This window comes from Acomys russatus, chromosome 29 (genome assembly GCF_903995435.1).
Source record: "Acomys russatus chromosome 29, mAcoRus1.1, whole genome shotgun sequence".
NCBI lineage: Eukaryota > Metazoa > Chordata > Mammalia > Rodentia > Muridae > Acomys > Acomys russatus.
This window is the reverse complement of record NC_067165.1, coordinates 5705079-5723661: the sequence shown is the minus strand read 5'-3', so window position 1 is coordinate 5723661 and position 18583 is coordinate 5705079. Positions and strand designations below refer to the sequence as shown.

Genomic DNA, 18583 nt, shown 5'->3' with positions numbered 1-18583 from the left:
AGTCTCTCTCTCTCTCTCTCTCTCTCTCTCTCTCTCTCTCTCTCTCTCTCTCTCTCTCTCTCTCTCAAATCTTACTTCCTGTAAATATCCAAAAGCCCTCATAATTCAGGAGTGTTTAGAAAACCCAGTTGAGTCACTTTTGGAAATACACATCTCAGTCTTTTGTTGTTGTTGGTAGTGGTGGTTTTTCGAGACAGGGTTTCTCTGTGTAGCCTTGGCTGTCCTGGACTCGCTTTGTAGACGAGGCTGGCCTCGAACTCACAGCGATCCGCCTGCCTCTGCCTCCCAAGAGCTGGGATTAAAGGCAAGCACCACCACCACCCGGCCCCACATCTCAGTCTTAATGAAGTTTCACCCTGTTTCTTGAATAGACTACACCTCAAGCCTCTGAGGGTCGTCGGAGTCCCCAGCGATGGATAAGTTCGTCATTCGAACGCCTAGGACCCAGAATAGCCCCCAGAAGAAACAAGCCGGAGGAAAGGTTTACAAGCAAGCAACGATTGAATCTTTGAAGGTAAGACGGGATATGGGACCAGAGAAAATGTGCAAAAGATTGTGATAGCGGGCGAGGCAGTGCCAAGGGGTTCTCGGTTGTGGGGGATCATGAAGATTCCTTGCTGAGCACCCAGCAAGGATTTCATGCTCAGCCAAAAATTTTTTCTTTTTTTTCCCCCCCACATACCCTGTACAGACTTTTATCAGTTCCCGCATCTCTGCTACCCTGAATTAATTTAGTAATTCTGGCTTTAAGGTATGGTTGCTAGCTGATAGGATCACCAGCCGCTTTGATTAAAAAAGATTTATTTATTTTGGTTTTTTTGAGACAGGGTTTCTCTGTGTAGCCTGGAACTTACTCTGTAGACTAGGCTGCCTAGAACTCAGATATCCACCTGCCTCTGCCTCTTAAATTCTGGGATTAAAGGAATGTGCCATACCAGGCGTGGAGGCGCACACCTTTAATCCCAGCACTCGGGAGGCAGAGGCAGGCGGATCGCGGTGAGTTCGAGGCTACAAAGTGAGTCCAGGATGGCCAAGGCTACACAGAGAGACCCTGTCTCGAAAAACCAAAAAAAAAAAAAAAAAAAGAATGCATAACTGGTTTCTAGAAACATTTAGACTTTGAGAGAATCTTTGTGGAAAACAGTAATTCTTTTCTATACTTTATAGAGTTGTTTTTCTGAAGGAGCTTTTACAGACTGTGTGATTGTGGTCATGTGACAAGCACGGCACACCTGGAACATCTTGCGCTATATTGGGTACTGCAAACAGTACACAATAAAGACTAAAGTTGCAGGGGCGTGATGTTTTCCGTCACAAAACATATAGATTAGATTAGGCACTTTGGTGTGAGGAACTTGTTTTACCCCCCTACCCCACCCCTCCCAAAAATCAATAATTATGCTTTTTCACTGCTGTTAGAGATTCAGTCTGCGGAGACTAGATCTAAAGATCTTCCTGCCCCAGCAAGGCCTTAACATCCTGCAGTGTTTCTCCATCAACCCGGAAACTCACAACACCGACAGCAGTGCATGCTCTCAACCACCCCTGAGCCATCCATCATCTTTCCATCGCTAAAGTTTCGAGTAGAATTCTATATGCCCTAGACCAGCAGTTCCCAGCCTGTTGGTAGTGAGTGACTCTTTCACAGAGGTCACCTAAGGTCAGAAAACACATTTTTACATTATAATCATAACAATAGAAAATTACACTTATAAAGTAGCAACGAAATGACTTTATAGTTGGGGGTCCCCACCAACATGGAGAGCTATATTAAAGGGTCACAGCATTAGGAAGATTAAGAACCACTGCTCTAGACAAACCTAGTACAGGGTAAAGTAATGACACTTTATAGTGCTCTGGCATATATATATATTTTAATATTTTATTTACTTATTACATATACACACCAGAAGAGGGCACCAGATCTCGTTATAGATGGTTGTGAGCGACCATGTGGTTGCTGGGAATTGAGCTTGGACCTCTAGAAGAACAGACAGTGCTGTTAACCTCTGAGCCATCTCCCCAGCCCCATGCTCTGGTATCTTATATCCAGAGCTTTGGCCAGAATGTTAGCATATGGCTCATGGCTCCACAGCTCCACCTAGGACCGCAGAGACTCAAATGGCCTGTTTGCTCCCTGGAATGAAGTTTGATTCCAGCTGTGTAGGAAGAGGCAAGGAGCATTTACAGTCAGCAAAGCTAAGTGTACTAGTGCACACTGGGAGACCTTGCACTTAGGCTACAGCAGGAGGATGGAAAGTTCAAGAACCCAATGGCTTGCGTAGCAAGACCGTCTCAGGGAAAGAAAAGAACTATATTAGGGGTGTGGCTCAGTGGTAGAGAGCGTGCTTGCCATGTGTGGAGCTCTCCTGCCTCCCCAGTCAGCCTTCATCACTACATCAAAAAGATTTAATCATATAAATGCTGAGTTTATATGATTCTACTTGGCTTAGATCCTAGATGTATTCTTTTCTTGGGTACTCCCCCCCCATCCCCCGCCCATAGACTTACAGGCCTGTAATGGAGAGCAGTGAAGAGGGGCTACCAAGATAGTTTGGGGGTGGGGACAGTGTTGGGATTAAGCTCCAGGCCTCTTGAATGCTGGGTGAGGGCTCTACCATGGAGCTGCGTCTAGCTCCCCAGCCCCCACACCTCTCTGTTCTTTTGCATCTACAATCTTTTTGTCAGGAATGTTCTTACTCCATTGTCTTAGAAGCAGTGCGGTCTAGTGATTAAGAATATGCTGGAGCCAGGCAGGCGAGGTGGTTCAGCGGGTAAAAAGCTGCTAAGCCTGAAGATTTTAAATTTTATTTATTTATGTATTTATTATGAATACAGTGCTCTGCCTGGGTGTACCCCTGCAGGCCAGAAGAGGGCATCAGATCACCTTATAGATGGTTGTGAGCCACCATGTGGTTGCTGGGAATTGAACTCAGGACCTTTGGAGGCGCAGTCAGTGCCCTTAACCTCTGAACCATCTCTCCAGCCCTAAGCTTGAAGATTTTATAGTTCAGTCTGGGGATCCGCATGGTAACAGGAGAGAACTGACTCCCCTATGTCGCCGCCTGGGTACGGAACCAGTCTGATCCTCCAGAGGAGAATGGCCTTTGTGTCATTCAGATAACTTAGTGAGCTCCTCTTACTGAACCTGCTTAGGCGATATCAAAACTGCTTCTTTGCATGTCTGCATCCTGCTGCCCTCTGAGCTCCTTGAGCAAGTATGTCCTCATGGTTCTGTGTGTCTACTGGCACAGGATTTGACATGTAGGATATTTTCCTAAACAACCAAGCCATCTAGAACTCTAGAAGTTTTGGCGTGACACATGAGACCTTTCCTGTTTGGCTCCAGTGTGGCTTACCGTGAAGACCTTCCAGCCACACTGCCTCTCTTTCTTTTTCCCTTTTATGTTTGTCTCTCTCGGGCTGTTAGGGCTTTCTTTTGAGTTGACGATGGTCCCTTTTCCTGTAAAATCTTTCTCTTTGTTTTTACAGAATTAACTCCTACTCTCTCATCTTAATCAAGAACCACTTTGCTAGTGGAACTTAGCTCGTAAGTCACATGAATATAGGGACACTGAAATGTTTACCTCTGTGCCCTTGGAATATATTACTGCCTGCTACATATTAAGGAGTCATTAAAAAATTGTTAGAATTGAATGTTGAAATATTTTCTGCCTGCTTTAAGGGAATTAACCCTCCCATCTTCAGTTCTTTCTTTCTCTCTCTCTTTTTTTTTTTTTTTTGGTTTTTCGAGACAGGGTTTCTCTGTGTAGCCTTGGCTATCCTGGACTCACTTTGTAGACCAGGCTGGTCTCGAACTCACAGCGATCTGCCTGCCTCTGCCTCCCAAGTGCTGGGATTAAAGGCGTGCGCCACCACACCCGGCTTCTTTCTCTCTCTTTAAAAATATTTTTTGTTTTGTTTTGTTTTTTTCAAGACAGTGTTTCCCTGTGTAGCCCTGGCTCTCCTGAATTGCTTTGTAGATCAAGCTGACCTTGAACTCACAGAGATCTGCCTGCCTGAGCCTCCCTGAATGCTGGGATGAAAGGTGTGCCCCACCACGCCCAGCTTCTTTTTAAAAATTGTATTCATTGTTTTAACGTATATAAGGGTGTTTTGCCTGCATGAATATATATGCACCATATGCAGCCATACCTGTGGCAGCTAGATGAGGGAGGGCATCAGATCATCAGGGATCTGGGGTTACAGGCCACTGTCAGCTGCCCTGTGGGTGCTGGAAACTGAACATGGGTCCTTCCAAAGAGCAGACAGTGCTCAGAACTGCCGAGCTATTTCTCTAGCCCCTTATAAGGGTTTGATAGGATAATGTTCTACAACTATTAAACAATGTTATGCCCAGCACTATACTGGGTACTACAGGAAACATAAGAGAAATCGGAGATCAAAATATAAGCCCCCCCCCCATGAGGCTAAGGGTGTGGGAGATAGTAACAATATAAATGTGATTTATTATAAGATTGTCATATAGGCGATAAAGAAGAGAGCAAGCCAGGTGTGGTGACACGTGCCTGTACTCTCCACCCTTGGGAGATAAAAGCAGGAAAATCATCCTAGGCTACTTAGCAAACTGAAGGCTAGCCTGAGCAATATGAGAACCCGTTCCAAAAAGTGACTGTTTCGGTGCTTAGAGAAGCCTGTGTGGCAAGCACCTTAAAGAGCGGAGAGGAAGACTTGCCTGGGTAAATCAAGGCAGCAGCACAGAGCTGTGAGTCCTTGCCATTCTGTTTCCACATGCTTCTGTGTGTTTACTTTCATGTGCGTGCAGTAGCAAAGTTTTAAAAGGAAGTGGTGTTAAACCGTGTGTGATTTAGAGAATTTCCTAGCTCTGCTCTCTGCCAAGTCACTTACTCCCACACACCGGCAACACAGTGTAGCCCACGCTGGCTTAGGATCTTTCTGCTTGGCCCCCTGTGTTGGGGTTAGAGGCATGTGGCTGACCAGCATTCTGGTGAGAATCTGCTGGAGGCTGAAGCCTTGTTTTCCTCATCAGTGTCAGGAATAACTCCTAATAATACCCGGAATTGTCATAGAACTCACAAGGAAACGCTTCGTGAGAGGGCTGGCTGAGCTTAATACCTGACATGTAGTAAAGATCCATAGGCTTTTTGATTTTGGTTTTAGTTTTGGTTTGTCTCCCGTCCAAAAAGAGAAAAAAAGAAAAAGGCAGGGAAAGGCACTTGCTGCCAAGCCTAGCTAAGGACTTGGTTTGATGACCCAGGACATAAGTGGCGGAAGGAGAGAACCAACTTAGAAGCTGATTTAAAGGCAGACTTGTATGGTAAAACTAAAGCTCAAGACGAGGTTATTATGGTGATGATTTTTATTGAGCTTGTTTTTATCGCCCAGACATTATGCTAATGCTTTACAGATACTAACTCTTGTCTTAGTAACAGCTATGAAAGGTATGGTTCTATCACTTACAGATCAGGATTCCCGGGGCTGGAGACATGGCTCCGTGGTTAAAGAGACACTGGCTGTTCTTCCAGAGCACGGGGATTCTATTCCCAGCACTGATGACAGCTTACAACTATCTATAACTCCAGTTCCAGGGTAACTGATACCCTCTTCTGGCCTCTGAGGGCACCAGGCATGTGCAAGGTGAACAGACGTGTATGCTGGCAAAAACCCATACACAGAAAAAAGGAGAAAGAAATCCGGGCACAGAGAGATGAAGTGCTTTGCTTTAGTGCAGCCCTGAGTGGCAGAGCTGGGCATTTTGAACAAGCCATCTGAGTCCATATATTTTGCCCACTAAAACTGAAAAGGAAGTAGAGGTTTCTGAATGCCAAGCTGGAGAGGTATAAAAATCTTAGGGTCATTTTACTTCCGTTATCAGCATATTACAAGTAATTTCACCATAGTCTTATCTCATTCAATAAAAGTGATACTTGGTTGAACTCATGTAGCACACATTTAAATGGTAAAGGTTAATTTGGTTAATCTCATCTTGCTGCTTTAGGAAGCGATTTCTTCTATTAGTTTCAAGAACACTTTATTTTTTTTTAAACTATCATTAAAAGATACAGAATATGCCAGTTCTTTCCGGTTTAGCTTTCAGGATGCTTTATGAACCTTTCCCTTGTAGGATTGACTGGCCAGCATGTTATCTCCTGCCCCAGCCAGTGGAATGGCGCCCACATCACTGCTCATGAGTGTTTGTTTTCTATGGTCTCTTTTTTCAAGCCTGGCATTGAAGCCATCCCCCTGTGTACGAGCAGATAGAAAGCATATCTTTCCAGTGGTAGGCGTTCAGTTCTTAGACTAGCTTTTCCAGTTGTAGTCTGCTTCCATTTCTCTTGTGTCTGTTTGGGTTCTAAGTAATGCCGATAGGACACTTTGAAATGCCTCTTGATTGGATACAGTGGAGGCGGTGGGGTTCGCTTATCCTCCTGGAACTCCAGCACTCAGAAGGTCAAAGTTGAACGTCATCCTCAACTACCTAGTGAGTTCAAGGCTAGGAGCCTGGCTGCTTGAGCCCGTACTCTGCCCTCCAAAAAAGGTAAAAGATAGTTATGAGAAAATATTTCTTTGATATCTATAGAATTCTTTTCTACCCTCTCTGATTTTTGCCCTCACTTTTCAGACCTGAAACTATATATTATATAATAGTTTTGTTTCATTTTTGGCTCCTGTGCAATGAGGATGGGGAGATAAATGAAGAACAAACTGTCTGACCCTCGAGTTGTAGTTTGCTAGGAAAGAAGATAGTCTTGTTACCAGATGCCCTCGGAAGCATAGGTACAGTAAACGGTTCACAAAGAGGAATGTGATCGAAGGCAGGAGAAGGAAGCCTCCAAGGAAGACTTGATGCTGAAGACAGTCTGTAAAAGACAAGTGGTTATCAGGCAAAAGGAGACCATCCTAGGAAGTGGGTATAAAATACTGTTTTGGCAGCCGCTGATAGTATCTAGTGTGTAAAATGAGGCTAAAGGGTCTCAAGCTGTGGAAGACCTTTTAGATCAAGCCTAAGAGCCTGGACTTAAGCCAGGCAGTGGTGGTGCCCGCCTTTTAATTCCATCACTCAGGAGGAGAGAGGCAGGTGGATCTCTGAGTTCCAGGAGAGCCAGGGCTGCTACACAGAGAAACTCTGTCTTGAAAATCCAAAAGAAAAGAAAAAGGAAAAAGTACTTTAGATGTATTTGTTCCATTAGCCAGAATGATCTGATCTGTGATTTCTAGCCTGTTTCTAACTATGTATAAATTAAAAGTCTTTAATGAGACAGGCATAGTGGTTCATACTTTTAATCCCAACACTGACTGGGGAGTCAGAGATAGACAGATCTCTGTGAGTTCGAGACCAGTCAGGACTAGAAGAAAGGGAAATCCTAAAGCACCAAGAAGAGAAAGGAAATTTAAACCTGGCGCTGTAAGTAAACTATGAAGCTGAGCTGTTTGGGGTTATTGAAAGTGGCTGTAATGCTTAGAGACTAGACCTGAAGGTCAGTATGGGACAGGCCTCAGAGCTGACACTGTGCCCCCAGGGAAGCTTGAGACTGAAATAAGTCTACCATGTTTGTGAAAAGTGAGGTAGAAAAATTCCACCTACCAGGGAAGAAAACAGCATGAAGACTGCCATGTTCTTGGGGCCATAGATGGAAGAAGAGTTGACTGCAACACATCTTACAACCATCTGAGAAGTTAGCATGAAGTCTACTGTGAAACCAAGAGACTCCTAACACACAGCAAGTGTGCATTTCCTGTTAAGACACTTCCCAGCCTAGAGCCCACAAGACTCCCAGGGAAAGCAGTCTTTAGAGAGGAACTCAGGGTTCAGACAATCACTATGAGAAAAGAAACTACAAGGAAGGTGAATGAATAGATAGATGTAATAAATTCCCTGTCTAAGAAATGGGGATAAGGAAACAAAACAGACTAAAGTCGTAAATATATTTGTAACATTCACAAAGGTTTTAAAAAGGGGAAAAAAAAAAAAAAGAATGAAAAGAGAAACAACTTGTCCAGTGAAAATACATGTTTGCTGAAGCAGAAACATAGTGGACAGGTTAAAAGCAGACAAGATGTAGCTGAAGAGAAAAATGGAAGCTTAATAATAAGGGAATCATTTAGAGTGCATCACACAGAAAGAAAAGAAAGATGAAAAAACATAATAGTTTTTGATCAACACAGATTTGTGTCCTAAAAATGGGAACATTTAAATGAAAGAAGTGCAATTACTTTTAAAAGTATGAAGAGAAAACAAGGTTAAAGGAAACTCAGAGGCAAAAGTTATGGTGCAAACCAGTAGACCCAGCACTCTCAAAGTTAAGGCAAGAGGACGGGGCACTTGAGGCCAGTCTAGGCTTCTCAGAACCCATCTCAAAACAAAAGCAACAGAAATTCAGTCATTTGCCGGGTGTAGTGGCGCACACCTTTAATCCCAGCACTCGGAGGCAGAGGCAGGCAGATCACTGTGAGTTCGAGGCCAGCCTGGTCTACAAAGCGAGTCCAGGAGAGCCAAGGCTAGCACAGAAAGAGACCCTGTCTTGAAAAAACAAACAAACAAACAAAGATTCAGTAGTTTAACAGGAGATAAGGAAGGAGACAAAGAGTAAAGGAAAAATATTTCTAGTGAGTAACAAATCCAGATGGACTAAATAAAGATGTTGGAAAATAGATCCTTAGATTACACTGGGACACAGGTGGGAGAGCATGAGAAGATAAAAGTAAACAGGTCGGAGATAGTATACAGAAAAGACGGAGTTCATTAAAGCAGCATCTATAACAGTAAAAATACACAGGGAAGAAACCCCAAATACCTATCAGGGCTATAGATTGCAAGACTCTACGGTGTGTGTATAGAGTAATAGGATTACTATTATTACTATTATTATTACTGCTAGCATAGGTCATCTCTAGCTACATATATTCTATGGAGACATCAAGAAAATATACTGGATGGGGAAAGCTTGATATTTATACCTTCCTACAGACGAGGCTCCTTATGTGGCTTAGGTTTTGGCTCCCCCACTCCACCTCATTTAATGCTAATACTAGTTTGTACTACAGTAGCCCATAGGAAAAAACTTTTCTCTCAGTTTTGAGTGAGTCCCCCAGGACTGAGAGCAAAGGGTAGGTATAGAGTGATGGTTCCCAAATGAGAATCTTAGACCATCTCTCTGGAACTTAGGCTGGCAGTACATGAGGACTAGTTTCCGAATCCTGAACCCATCACCTACCGTAGGCATAAAGAAGGGCCAAGTGAAAGAGAGAGAGAGAGAGATGCCTTCCTCTGTGTAGAGTGAGGGCTCTTTTGTGTACTTTCAGCTGGAGAACTCAACTCTTCCTAGGGTCGGTCAACAACTAGACCAGGCCTGTGCTTGAGAAAGTCTCAAGACAGTTGCTGGCTGCTGCCAGAGGGAGAATTGAAGCTCTTAACCTTGAGAGTTTTTAGGACAAAGATGTGGCCAATCGTCAGAGAGAATGCAGAATCCTTAGAAGGACTCTGAGGCCCCACAGAGAAAGTCTACGAGGTAGGCTGCCCCAGGAGACTTTGTTCTTGTTCTGTTTAGAAAGCGTACAAAACAGTGGGTTTCACTGTGACGGTTTTTTCTTTTTATATGTATTTATTGTGGGTGTGTGGAGGTCAGAGGACAATTTGCAGTTCTACCACGTGGGTTCTAGGGCTAGAACTCTGGTGCTCAAGTTTGACGGTGCTTATATCCTCTGAACCATCTTACCAGCTCTTACCATGGTGTTTCATGTATTTTCACTATGTTTTCTTACTCACTTCCCATTGTCCGTCCCTGCAACTGGACCCCCTTCTCCCCGCAAACCGCTTCCCTTCCGTTTTCACGTCACATAGGTTCCATTACCCTTTGTTCCTCCTCCCTTGAGATCGCCTCCCCTCTCTTAGCCGTGTGTGTGTGTGTGTGTGTGTGTGTGTGTGTGTGTGTGTGTGTGTGTGTGTGTATGAGAGAGAGAGAGAGAGAGAGAGAGAGAGAGAGAGAGAGAGAGAGAGAGAGCGCTAGAAGAATCAGTAGCAGTAAGGTAGACACTTCAGGTGAGTTCTCAGCAGGGCGCTCTCCAAAGAACTGCAGAAGCCACCCTGTGAGAGAGAAGCCATCTTGAAATGCCTACCAGTTCTGGCCTATATCAGTGTCAAATCTTTTCCTCGCTGTTGTCCTAGCTTTGAACCTAGAAGGCGAAGGCAAAGCAAGCGAGCAGGCTGGGAGCTGGGGAGTGAGGAGGTAATGTACCCCGCCTTCACCCTTGGCATCTAGACTGAAAACCGACCCATGTTTTCCCTCCAAGGGAAGGAAATAGGGTTTTTATGGAGGTTGTTTTTATAATATGGTTATATTGAAATTTCATGTAGAAAAGTACCCACGTGCCAAGTGTGATGAGGAACTTCCATGGTGTGAACACATCACAGTAAACATCACCAGAACCCTCAAAGCTCCTAGGGCCCTTCCTGACCCTGACTGCCACCAGCCCAGGGTAATGGAAAGCCAAGATAAAATAGGTAATTTCCTTTGGTTTTTCAAAACAGGGTTTCTCTGTGTAACAGCCCTGGCTGTCCTAGAACTGGCTCTGTAGACCAGTGTGACCTTGAACTCAGAGATCCGCCTGCCTCTGCCGTCCAAATGCTGGGATTAAAGGCATGCATCGCTATGCCTAGCTCTAAAATATTTAATTTTCAATTAGACTTTTTTACTTTTTGTCTGCCTCTTTTGTTCACTAAAAGACTCTTAGTTTAAATTATTCCGAAAGTACAGAAAATCCTACAACAGCACAAAAGCTTTCCCAGCTCCTTCCCTCATATTCCCAATCCCTGGTGTTTTACCCTTAAGAAGAGTATCAGCTTTAACATGGCAGCTTCTTCTGGGAAGAAAGAAGGGAAGTGTGTTTCATGACGGGTGTAAAGCGACTTAAGTTTTACAATGCTTATTCGATGGGGAATGGTGAAATAATAATCCTTTTAATAATGGATTACTTTCTGTACCATTCTGTGTGTTTTGAAGTTTTTGTTTGTTTGTTTTGGTTTTTTGTTTTGTTTTGTTTTTAATTCTTTCAGAAAGAAAATTTGAATTTTCTCCTTGGGAAGTGGGGAACTGTTTGTGTAGTTTTTGTTGTTGAAGCAAACATGGTTTTATGACTTCTCCGCTCTTGCAAATTAAGACACTTAAGTGAACTGTGAGGTTGATTCACCTTAGTTCCAGTCACTTTCCTTTCTTTCTCTTGCTTAGTACCTCTCACTGCTAAGTGCCCCGTGGTGCCTGGCGTGGTGAGATTAAAAGTTGCACTTTTCCTAATAGATGCAGCTCTCCTCCTGATTTGCAGTAAGCAGGACCTGCTTTTAAGCAATTACCCATCATTTGGGGCCATCAGACACACCGTGCTTTGGTTCAGGTCATAATCAATAATTCATATGCCAATAGGAGAGCCATTAGCTCAGGTGAAGGCAGATGCCTTCCTAATGAAAATGTTCCATTTTCCAAACGACTTCTCTTTTTTGCAGAGAGTTGTGGTTGTAGAAGACATAAAAAGATGGAAAACTGTGTTGGAGCTCCCTGATCAAACCAAAGAAAACCTAGTTGCAGCCTTAGAAGAATTAAAGAAGAAAATCCCATCCAGGGAGGTGTTGAAGTCGACGAGGATAGGTATGCTCCCGTGCTCCGTGGGAAGTCCTTCCGGTGTGCACACCGTGAGTTAGCCAACTGTCCATCTGAGCTGGTCCGCAGGCGCTGGAGGGGACTGTTGTTTAGAACACTTCACTAGTCTCGGGGTAATACTTTTGTAATATGTAGCAAGAATTTGAGAAAAATCGTGAAGCGAAAATACACAAAACACACTCCTCAATCTTTTTAAATATTTTGTTTTCGTTTTACTGTGTGGTGGGAGGAGGGTTGGGTGTGTGTTTGCCACAGTGCCCGTATGATTGTCAGAGGACAAACTTAGCATGCACTGGTTCTTTCCCTCTAACATGTGGGTCCTGGGGATGAAACTCGCGTGGTCAGCTTTGGTGGCAAACACCTTTACCCCCTGAGCCATCCTGCCACACCTCCCCCACCTTTATCAGAGGTAACAGAAGTGCTCTGTTCAGTCATTATAGAAGGTGTGAGAAGCCTGTGTTCAATTTCTATACTTACCTTATAGACTGGTGACAGTGACACGTAGGTAACATTTGGAGTGTGCTCAATGCTGATTGTGCAAAATGATCAAGACTTGGTTGTGAAGCCGGGCGTGGTGGCACACGCCTTTAATCCCAGCACTCGGGAGGCAGAGGCAGGCAGATCTCTGTGAGTTTGAGGCCAGCCTGCTCTGCAAAGCAAGTTCAGCCAAGGCTACACAGAGAAACCCTGTCTCAAAAAAAAAAAAAAAAAGACTTGGTTGTGACTTATCTGAGGGTTTGGTAGAGAGGTGATGGTGTAGACAAACAGGAGCCGTGCCCTCCTGCGCCTGTAAATAAGCACGTAGGACACTCTGTCCCCAGTTTTAATCTGGAGAGTCTGTATGCCGGCTGAAAGGCTAGAGCCACAATCTGGGGACTGCAGAAAGGCTTCATAGAGGAGGTGCCAGTTCAGTTAAAGAAACTCAGCTTAGTCTGTCATCAGGGACAAGAACTGGCAAAGCCTAGTTTTCAAAACAAGACAATAGCAACACTTGCCGCTGTGTCATTTATTATAGCTTAGGAGATGTTTCAAAGGTAAGTGAGGGACCACGCAGAACTGCCATCTTAATACAGCGCACAACTGTGGATAATATGCAAGGGAGGAACAACATGTGTTCCTCAAGCTGCTCCCGGTTCCCCGGGGAGTCGGGGGGCACTCTTTCCCAGCTGCTGCCCCTGCCCTCACTAGTGCAGCCGTCGCCTCCCCTGCCTCCCCTTGACCTCTTGTTCCTGAGAAGCAGGAGAGAGCAGCGTCACACTGTCACTAACAGCTGGGAAGAGCTGCGCAGAGTCCCCGGGGAGCCCCCAGGAGTCTTAGAGTTGCACCCCTGTAATATAAACCAGAATCCGAGGAAATTAGATGCTTAAAGAACATAAAACCCTATCATTACAGCCAAGGAGCTGCTCCCATCTGCTGCGGGAGTCGCTGGCTTTACAGGTTGTGGTCACTAGAGGGCAGTAAGATCATGCACATGAGCCTGTGAGGTCTTTCCACCGGTAGAGGGTACTAGTGTTTAATATTTTATGACCTGTTTACTTATGCATATATGTATGTGTGTGATCCATTTTAGACACGTACCACAGATGCCATACATGATCAGATCTTAAAATCTCAACATAATAAGCGAGGGTTGTCCTAAAAGGCAGAGCAGGTGATAATTTCAAACCGTTTCTGTTTGACCGTTGAGTGCATTTGCAAGTGCTTTCAAGAATGGGTGTGCCGGGTGTCCGGAGATTACAGCCGAGGGCTGGAATAGAACTACCATGAGGTTTGACTTAGCAGGAATTGGAATCCATCCAACTTTTGAATCCTGACCTTACTCAAGCCTTCCTTAAACTTGAAATTGCATGGCATGCAGGGGGGTTCTTGGTTCCTTTACAGCTATATCAGATGAAAGTCTTACTTGGATCATTTCCTGAGAATGTTTATGCTTCAACTTTTAGCCTTCCTGCCTGGCCCTACCTTGTGGGATGTAAGGAACAAATGCCTGCAGCGTTTTTTCTGTGTGCTGGCAACTGCAGGGTCTCATGGAGACTGGGCTTAAACTCTTCCTTTTGGAGTTTTATGTCTGATGGAAAAATAGGCAATTTAATAAGATTTTCTTTGTTCTGCGGCGCAGTATGGTGCTCTGGCGATGGGGAGAAGTTAGCCAAGTGCATGGAAGTCAGAGAGAAAGTGCTGGAGAATGTGTCAGGCAGAGGACGCATCGTGGAAGCTGCACAGAGCGTGGAGGTGGGAGAGAGAATGTGGTCGTGTTCCAAAAGCTCCGAGCTGTTAGGTGTATTTAAAACGCAATATGCCAGAGAGTATGGCAAGAAACGTGGCTGAGAGACAGTCTGGACCAGATGGAGAAGGCTTTTTGTAAGCGATTCAGTACTGTTTGGTTTTGGCAATAAATTAGTTATCTATTACTGTATAAAATTGCCCTAAAATCTAGCTTCGTAAGGAAGTATTATTTCAGCTGGGCGCAGTGGCACACACCTATAATCCCAGCACTCTGGTAGGCAGAGGCAGGTGGATCTCTGTGAGTTTGAGGCCAGCCTGGTCTACAAAGTGAGTCTAGGACAGCCAAGGCTCCATAGAGAAACCCTGTCGCAAAACAAACAAAGGAAAGTTTGTGTGAGTGGTCCTGACTCAGGGTAGGTTTGTGTGAGTGGTCCTGACTCAGGGTGGGTTTGTGTGAGTGGTCCTGACTCAGGGTGGGTTTGTGTGAGTGGTCCTGACTCAGGGTGGGTTTGTGTGAGTGGTCCTGACTCAGGGTGGGTTTGTGTGAGTGGTCCTGACTCAGGATGGGTTTGTCTGAGTGGTCCTGACTCAGGGTGGGTTTGTGTGAGTGGTCCTGACTCTAAGCGGGTTCCGTTTGACTTGGTGGCCCTTACAATCAGGCTGACTATGTAGGGTAGAGTGACTTTAAGATACTGATTCTCTAGGCTCCATCTCCAAAGCACTGAGCGTAGAGATGTCCACCGCCTGTCCTGCCGCGCATTGTCCTCTAAGAGCTTGTCATCAGGCTATTGGCTAGAGCTGCGGTCATCCCAGGGCCTTCCAAGGTGGCACATCTTGCTGAGGGAAGCACTGCTCCTCATCACACAGGGCTCTCCTCAGGGCCGCTCCTCACGGCCGCTCACTTCCCTATCACAAAATGGATAAGAAGTGAAATAGCAACCAATGCAGAAGCCACAGTTTGCTGTTTGTTTCTTTGCTTGGTTTTTGAAACAAAATTCATTGTGTAGCCTAGGTTCCTCTGAACTCACTCTGTACCCAAGCTAGTCTCAAACCTGTGACTGTCTTGCCTCAGGCTCTCAAGTAGTAGGACCACAGAAGTCATGCTCTAATCAATGGTGCTTTTGTTTTCTCTATTGCTTCCTGAGACTCTACAGGTAGAACTATGTGAAAGCCATTCTTCATATTTTAATGTCATATTCTTTACCCCCTTGTCTCTCTCAGCGTTCTAGGTAATTTCTTCAGATATATGCCTTCCAAACTACTAATTTTCTGTTGATTCTAACTCATCCACGAGCGTTTTACTTCAAAGCTGTTTTCAGTTTTTCATATTCCCTATTTTCTCTAGAACCATAGAACGTCATAGAGGAAATATCCAAAAAGATGTTGCATGCCCCCTGTAATTCCAACAGTTAGGAGCCAAGGGCAGTGGGTCTCTGAGTTCAAGACCAGCCGGGGCTACACAGAGAAATCCTATCTCAAAAAACCAAACCAACCAAAGAAACAAGAACAACAAAAAAGGTATTGGCTGCATAAAGCTGGTACTAAAGGAAGATTGTAGCCATTCCCGTGGCAACTATTTACTGTCAACATATAGCTAGGAACTGAGGAGACAGAAACACATGAGCCTTCGCAGGGAGACTATCAGAAAAGCAAAGAGCCAAGTCCAGAACCCTGACGCACATGAATATTCAAGGGATTTTAGGACCATACTGAGAAAGTTGGCCAGAGACAGAAGAGAGTGTCGGCATTGGGATAAAAGCAAAGCGTCAGGGTTTGGGAGAGGTATGGTCAGCCATGACCATGCCTGGCACTGGACCAAATCAGCTTAGTCCAAAAATGGCACTGGGTTACACAATAAACTCATTAGTGATTGTTGTATACTCTCAGAGACAAGGTGGGGGGCAGAAAGGACACTGGAAAGAGAAGTTGGGTATTGGAGGAAAGGGTAAAGTACAGGGTTCTGAGATAGGAGAGAACGTGGCATGTTGAACAGTAATAAGAACTCTGCTGGTGGAGTGAGGTGGGTTGGCATCGGAGAAAGTTACAGGCTGGGCGCTCTGTGCTAAAACTAATGAGAAAGGTGAAGAGTGGCAAGAGCCTCGATCATTTGATCTGTATTTTGTTTTCAATCTGGATAGTTCATTCACTTGACACATGGAGGATCTTCATACGCCATGCCTTCTGCTGAGCGCCAGAGAATGATGTCTGGTCTGTGCGTGTAAGACACTCAGAGTTCTAGCCTAGACAGCAAGCACGTAAGTGTAGAATTATAACTGACCTTTGGAAGTATGCACTGTGGGGGTGCAGTGGCTGGCGCTCTCCTCTCTCAATGGCCTGGAAGGGTTTTCATAGAGATGTGGGTTCGCTCGGTCAAAATGAGCTCCTGGTTATCTCAGGCAGAGGCCTAAGGAAAGCCTGACGCATGGTGAGGGTGGCGAGGGGCCTGCCTGTGAAAAGACTGGGCAGCTGGACATCCAGCTGGGTCTGGACCTCATCCCCAGCATGTGCTTTCTAGAGTGTATTTTCCAGAACTCTGGTACAGTAGTATATCTTTTGAAGAGAGGGTGCTGGGCTCAGGTAAGCTTAGAAAGGGCTGCACTACGGTCCCTACCCTCTTGGAGATTTCCATCCTAATCTTTTATGTAATAGGCTGAGAGGAATCTCAGGAACAAGCTGGACTGAGAAGGCAGTTCGGGGGTGGAGCACCCACCTAGTTTGCATAAGGCCCTAGGTTCAATCCCCAGAACAGTCGAGCCTGTTCATCTGTGGTTTTGGTTTTAACTCGTGAAAGTGTTTAGTAGATCTTATTAGCAACCTGTAGGTTACAGAAATACACTGTTGTAAACATTCGGTGCTTTTAAGCTATGGGATGAATGATTTGGAGCTTCTGGTGGCTGAGAAGAAGGGACCACGTGGGTGGCCATCCAGGCATTCCTTCAGCTAATATTATCCAGTGCCTGCGATGCTGGCTGCTGTTAAGCTGTCAACTCAACCAGAGCCTTCAGGAGTCTGAACCCGGTCATCTCGTGGCATTCATTTCTTTGGGAGATTGTCTTAACTGGTAATTGGTAGAGGAAGTCCCAGCCGGCTGTGGGAGGCACCATTGCCCAGTTTGGAGCCCTGGACTGTGTGACTGACGTAGAGAGAGCTAGCTGAAGGCAAGCCAGCAAGGACACTGGCGTTTGTGCTCTCTGCTCTTGACTATGCTTGTGCGGCTTTAAGTTCCTTCCTTGCCTCCCGGCAGCAATGGGCTATAATCCAGAGTTGTCAGCCCAGGAAACCCTTCTTCCCTGAGTTACTTTTCGCCACAGTGTTTTATTATATCAACCAGCGAAGCTAGAACACCTACCATGTGCCAGGCACTGTCATGGATGCCTGTGATCAACACCGATAAAGATCTCTGCCCAGGCTGGGCATGGTGGATGGAGCATACCTGTAATCCTAGTGCTCAGGAGGCTAAGGCAGGATTGCCGTGGGTTTCAGGCTATCCTGGACCACATAGGGAGTCCCTGGCTACACAGTTCCTCATCTCAAAACAAAACAAACAATAACAGAAGGAAGCAAAGCACCAGAGAAGAAACAGAAGCCATTCGGGGGTTGTTTGTTTGTTTGTTTGTTTGTTTTTTGAGACAGGGTTTCTCTATGTTATCTTGGCTGTCCTGGACTCACTTTGTAGACCGGGCTGGCCTCGAACTCACAGCGATCCGCCTGCCTCTGCCTCCCGAGTGTTGCAGAAGTCATTCGTGTAGTGGTAGGCAATGTTAGCTCTCAGAAAGATAGGGCAGGTGCAAAGGCCCTGGCAGTGAATGTGTTGGGGCAGACAGGCGTATCGCTGAGAGTGGCATCTGAACAAACATGTAAAGGCTGTGTGAACATGGGAACAGAGTGTGGCTCTGGTCACTAGGGCGAGACGTGATGAAAGTGCAAAGGACTGAGATCAGAGCAGAGAAATAGCTCCTCAGAGAGCCCTTGGCTGTACGTCACAAGGACCAGCTGGGGAAGTGGAGAAGTGTGACAGGGCAGGGCCTCTTCTCTGTCGCCAGGCACAAATCTCCTCCTCCAGCTGTCCTTGCCACCTTTCCCAGGCACCTGGGTCTCTTTTCCCTTTCTTCAAAGTGTTCGGTGCCCACAGCGCCCTCCTCTGGCCCTCTCACTTTCCCAGCAGAGCCTCTTGTCAGGACACAGTGATTTTGTTCTGTCCAAATCCAATGGTCTTGTCTCCGTTTCTCATCTTCCAGACCTGTGATTTGAAACCATTGATTATTTTCCTCTCTCTTGGCATAAGTGACACCGAGCTGGCTGCTACATCACCATTTTTAAATGGCTTCCCTCCCAAGCTCTTATCTCAGGTTGTAATTACCTATTTAATTATTTTCACTTCTTTATTTTCTATTTGCTAGGCAGGAACTACGTGCCAGGACCATGCTGTTGTACGTACCATAGTGTCTCAAGTCTCACAGATAAAGGGCGAGAGTACAGAATGTGCCTGTCCCCGAGTGAGAAAGGAAGGTTTGGGCAGGGTTTGCCATGGCTCTGCTCGCTCTCCATCTCTGCTTCTTGCTTCAGTCTGTCTTTCCCCAACAAGGAGGCCTCTTCAGAAAGGGGGGCTCAGCCTCTAGCTGCAGTTCCAGTGCACTTAGTCCATGCTCATTGCTCCAGCTTACCAGAGGCCTTCATCCAGACTGCCCTGTGCTCGTGCAGACTGCCCTGTGCATCGTGCAGAC

At 45.5% G+C, this 18583-nt stretch overlaps 1 protein-coding gene across 1 annotated transcript in view; it reads left to right on the top strand.

Moving 5' to 3' along the window:
• The first annotated feature begins 370 nt into the window (after positions 1-370).
• The window catches only part of Tceanc2 (transcription elongation factor A N-terminal and central domain containing 2), a 34945-nt gene continuing 16732 nt past the window's right edge, over positions 371-18583 (top strand). The window contains exons 1-2 of the mRNA XM_051171656.1: positions 371-514; positions 11480-11621. Coding sequence (XP_051027613.1) covers positions 413-514; positions 11480-11621 — 244 coding nt within the window. The 5' untranslated portion in view covers positions 371-412. The remainder of the gene's footprint in view (positions 515-11479; positions 11622-18583) is intronic.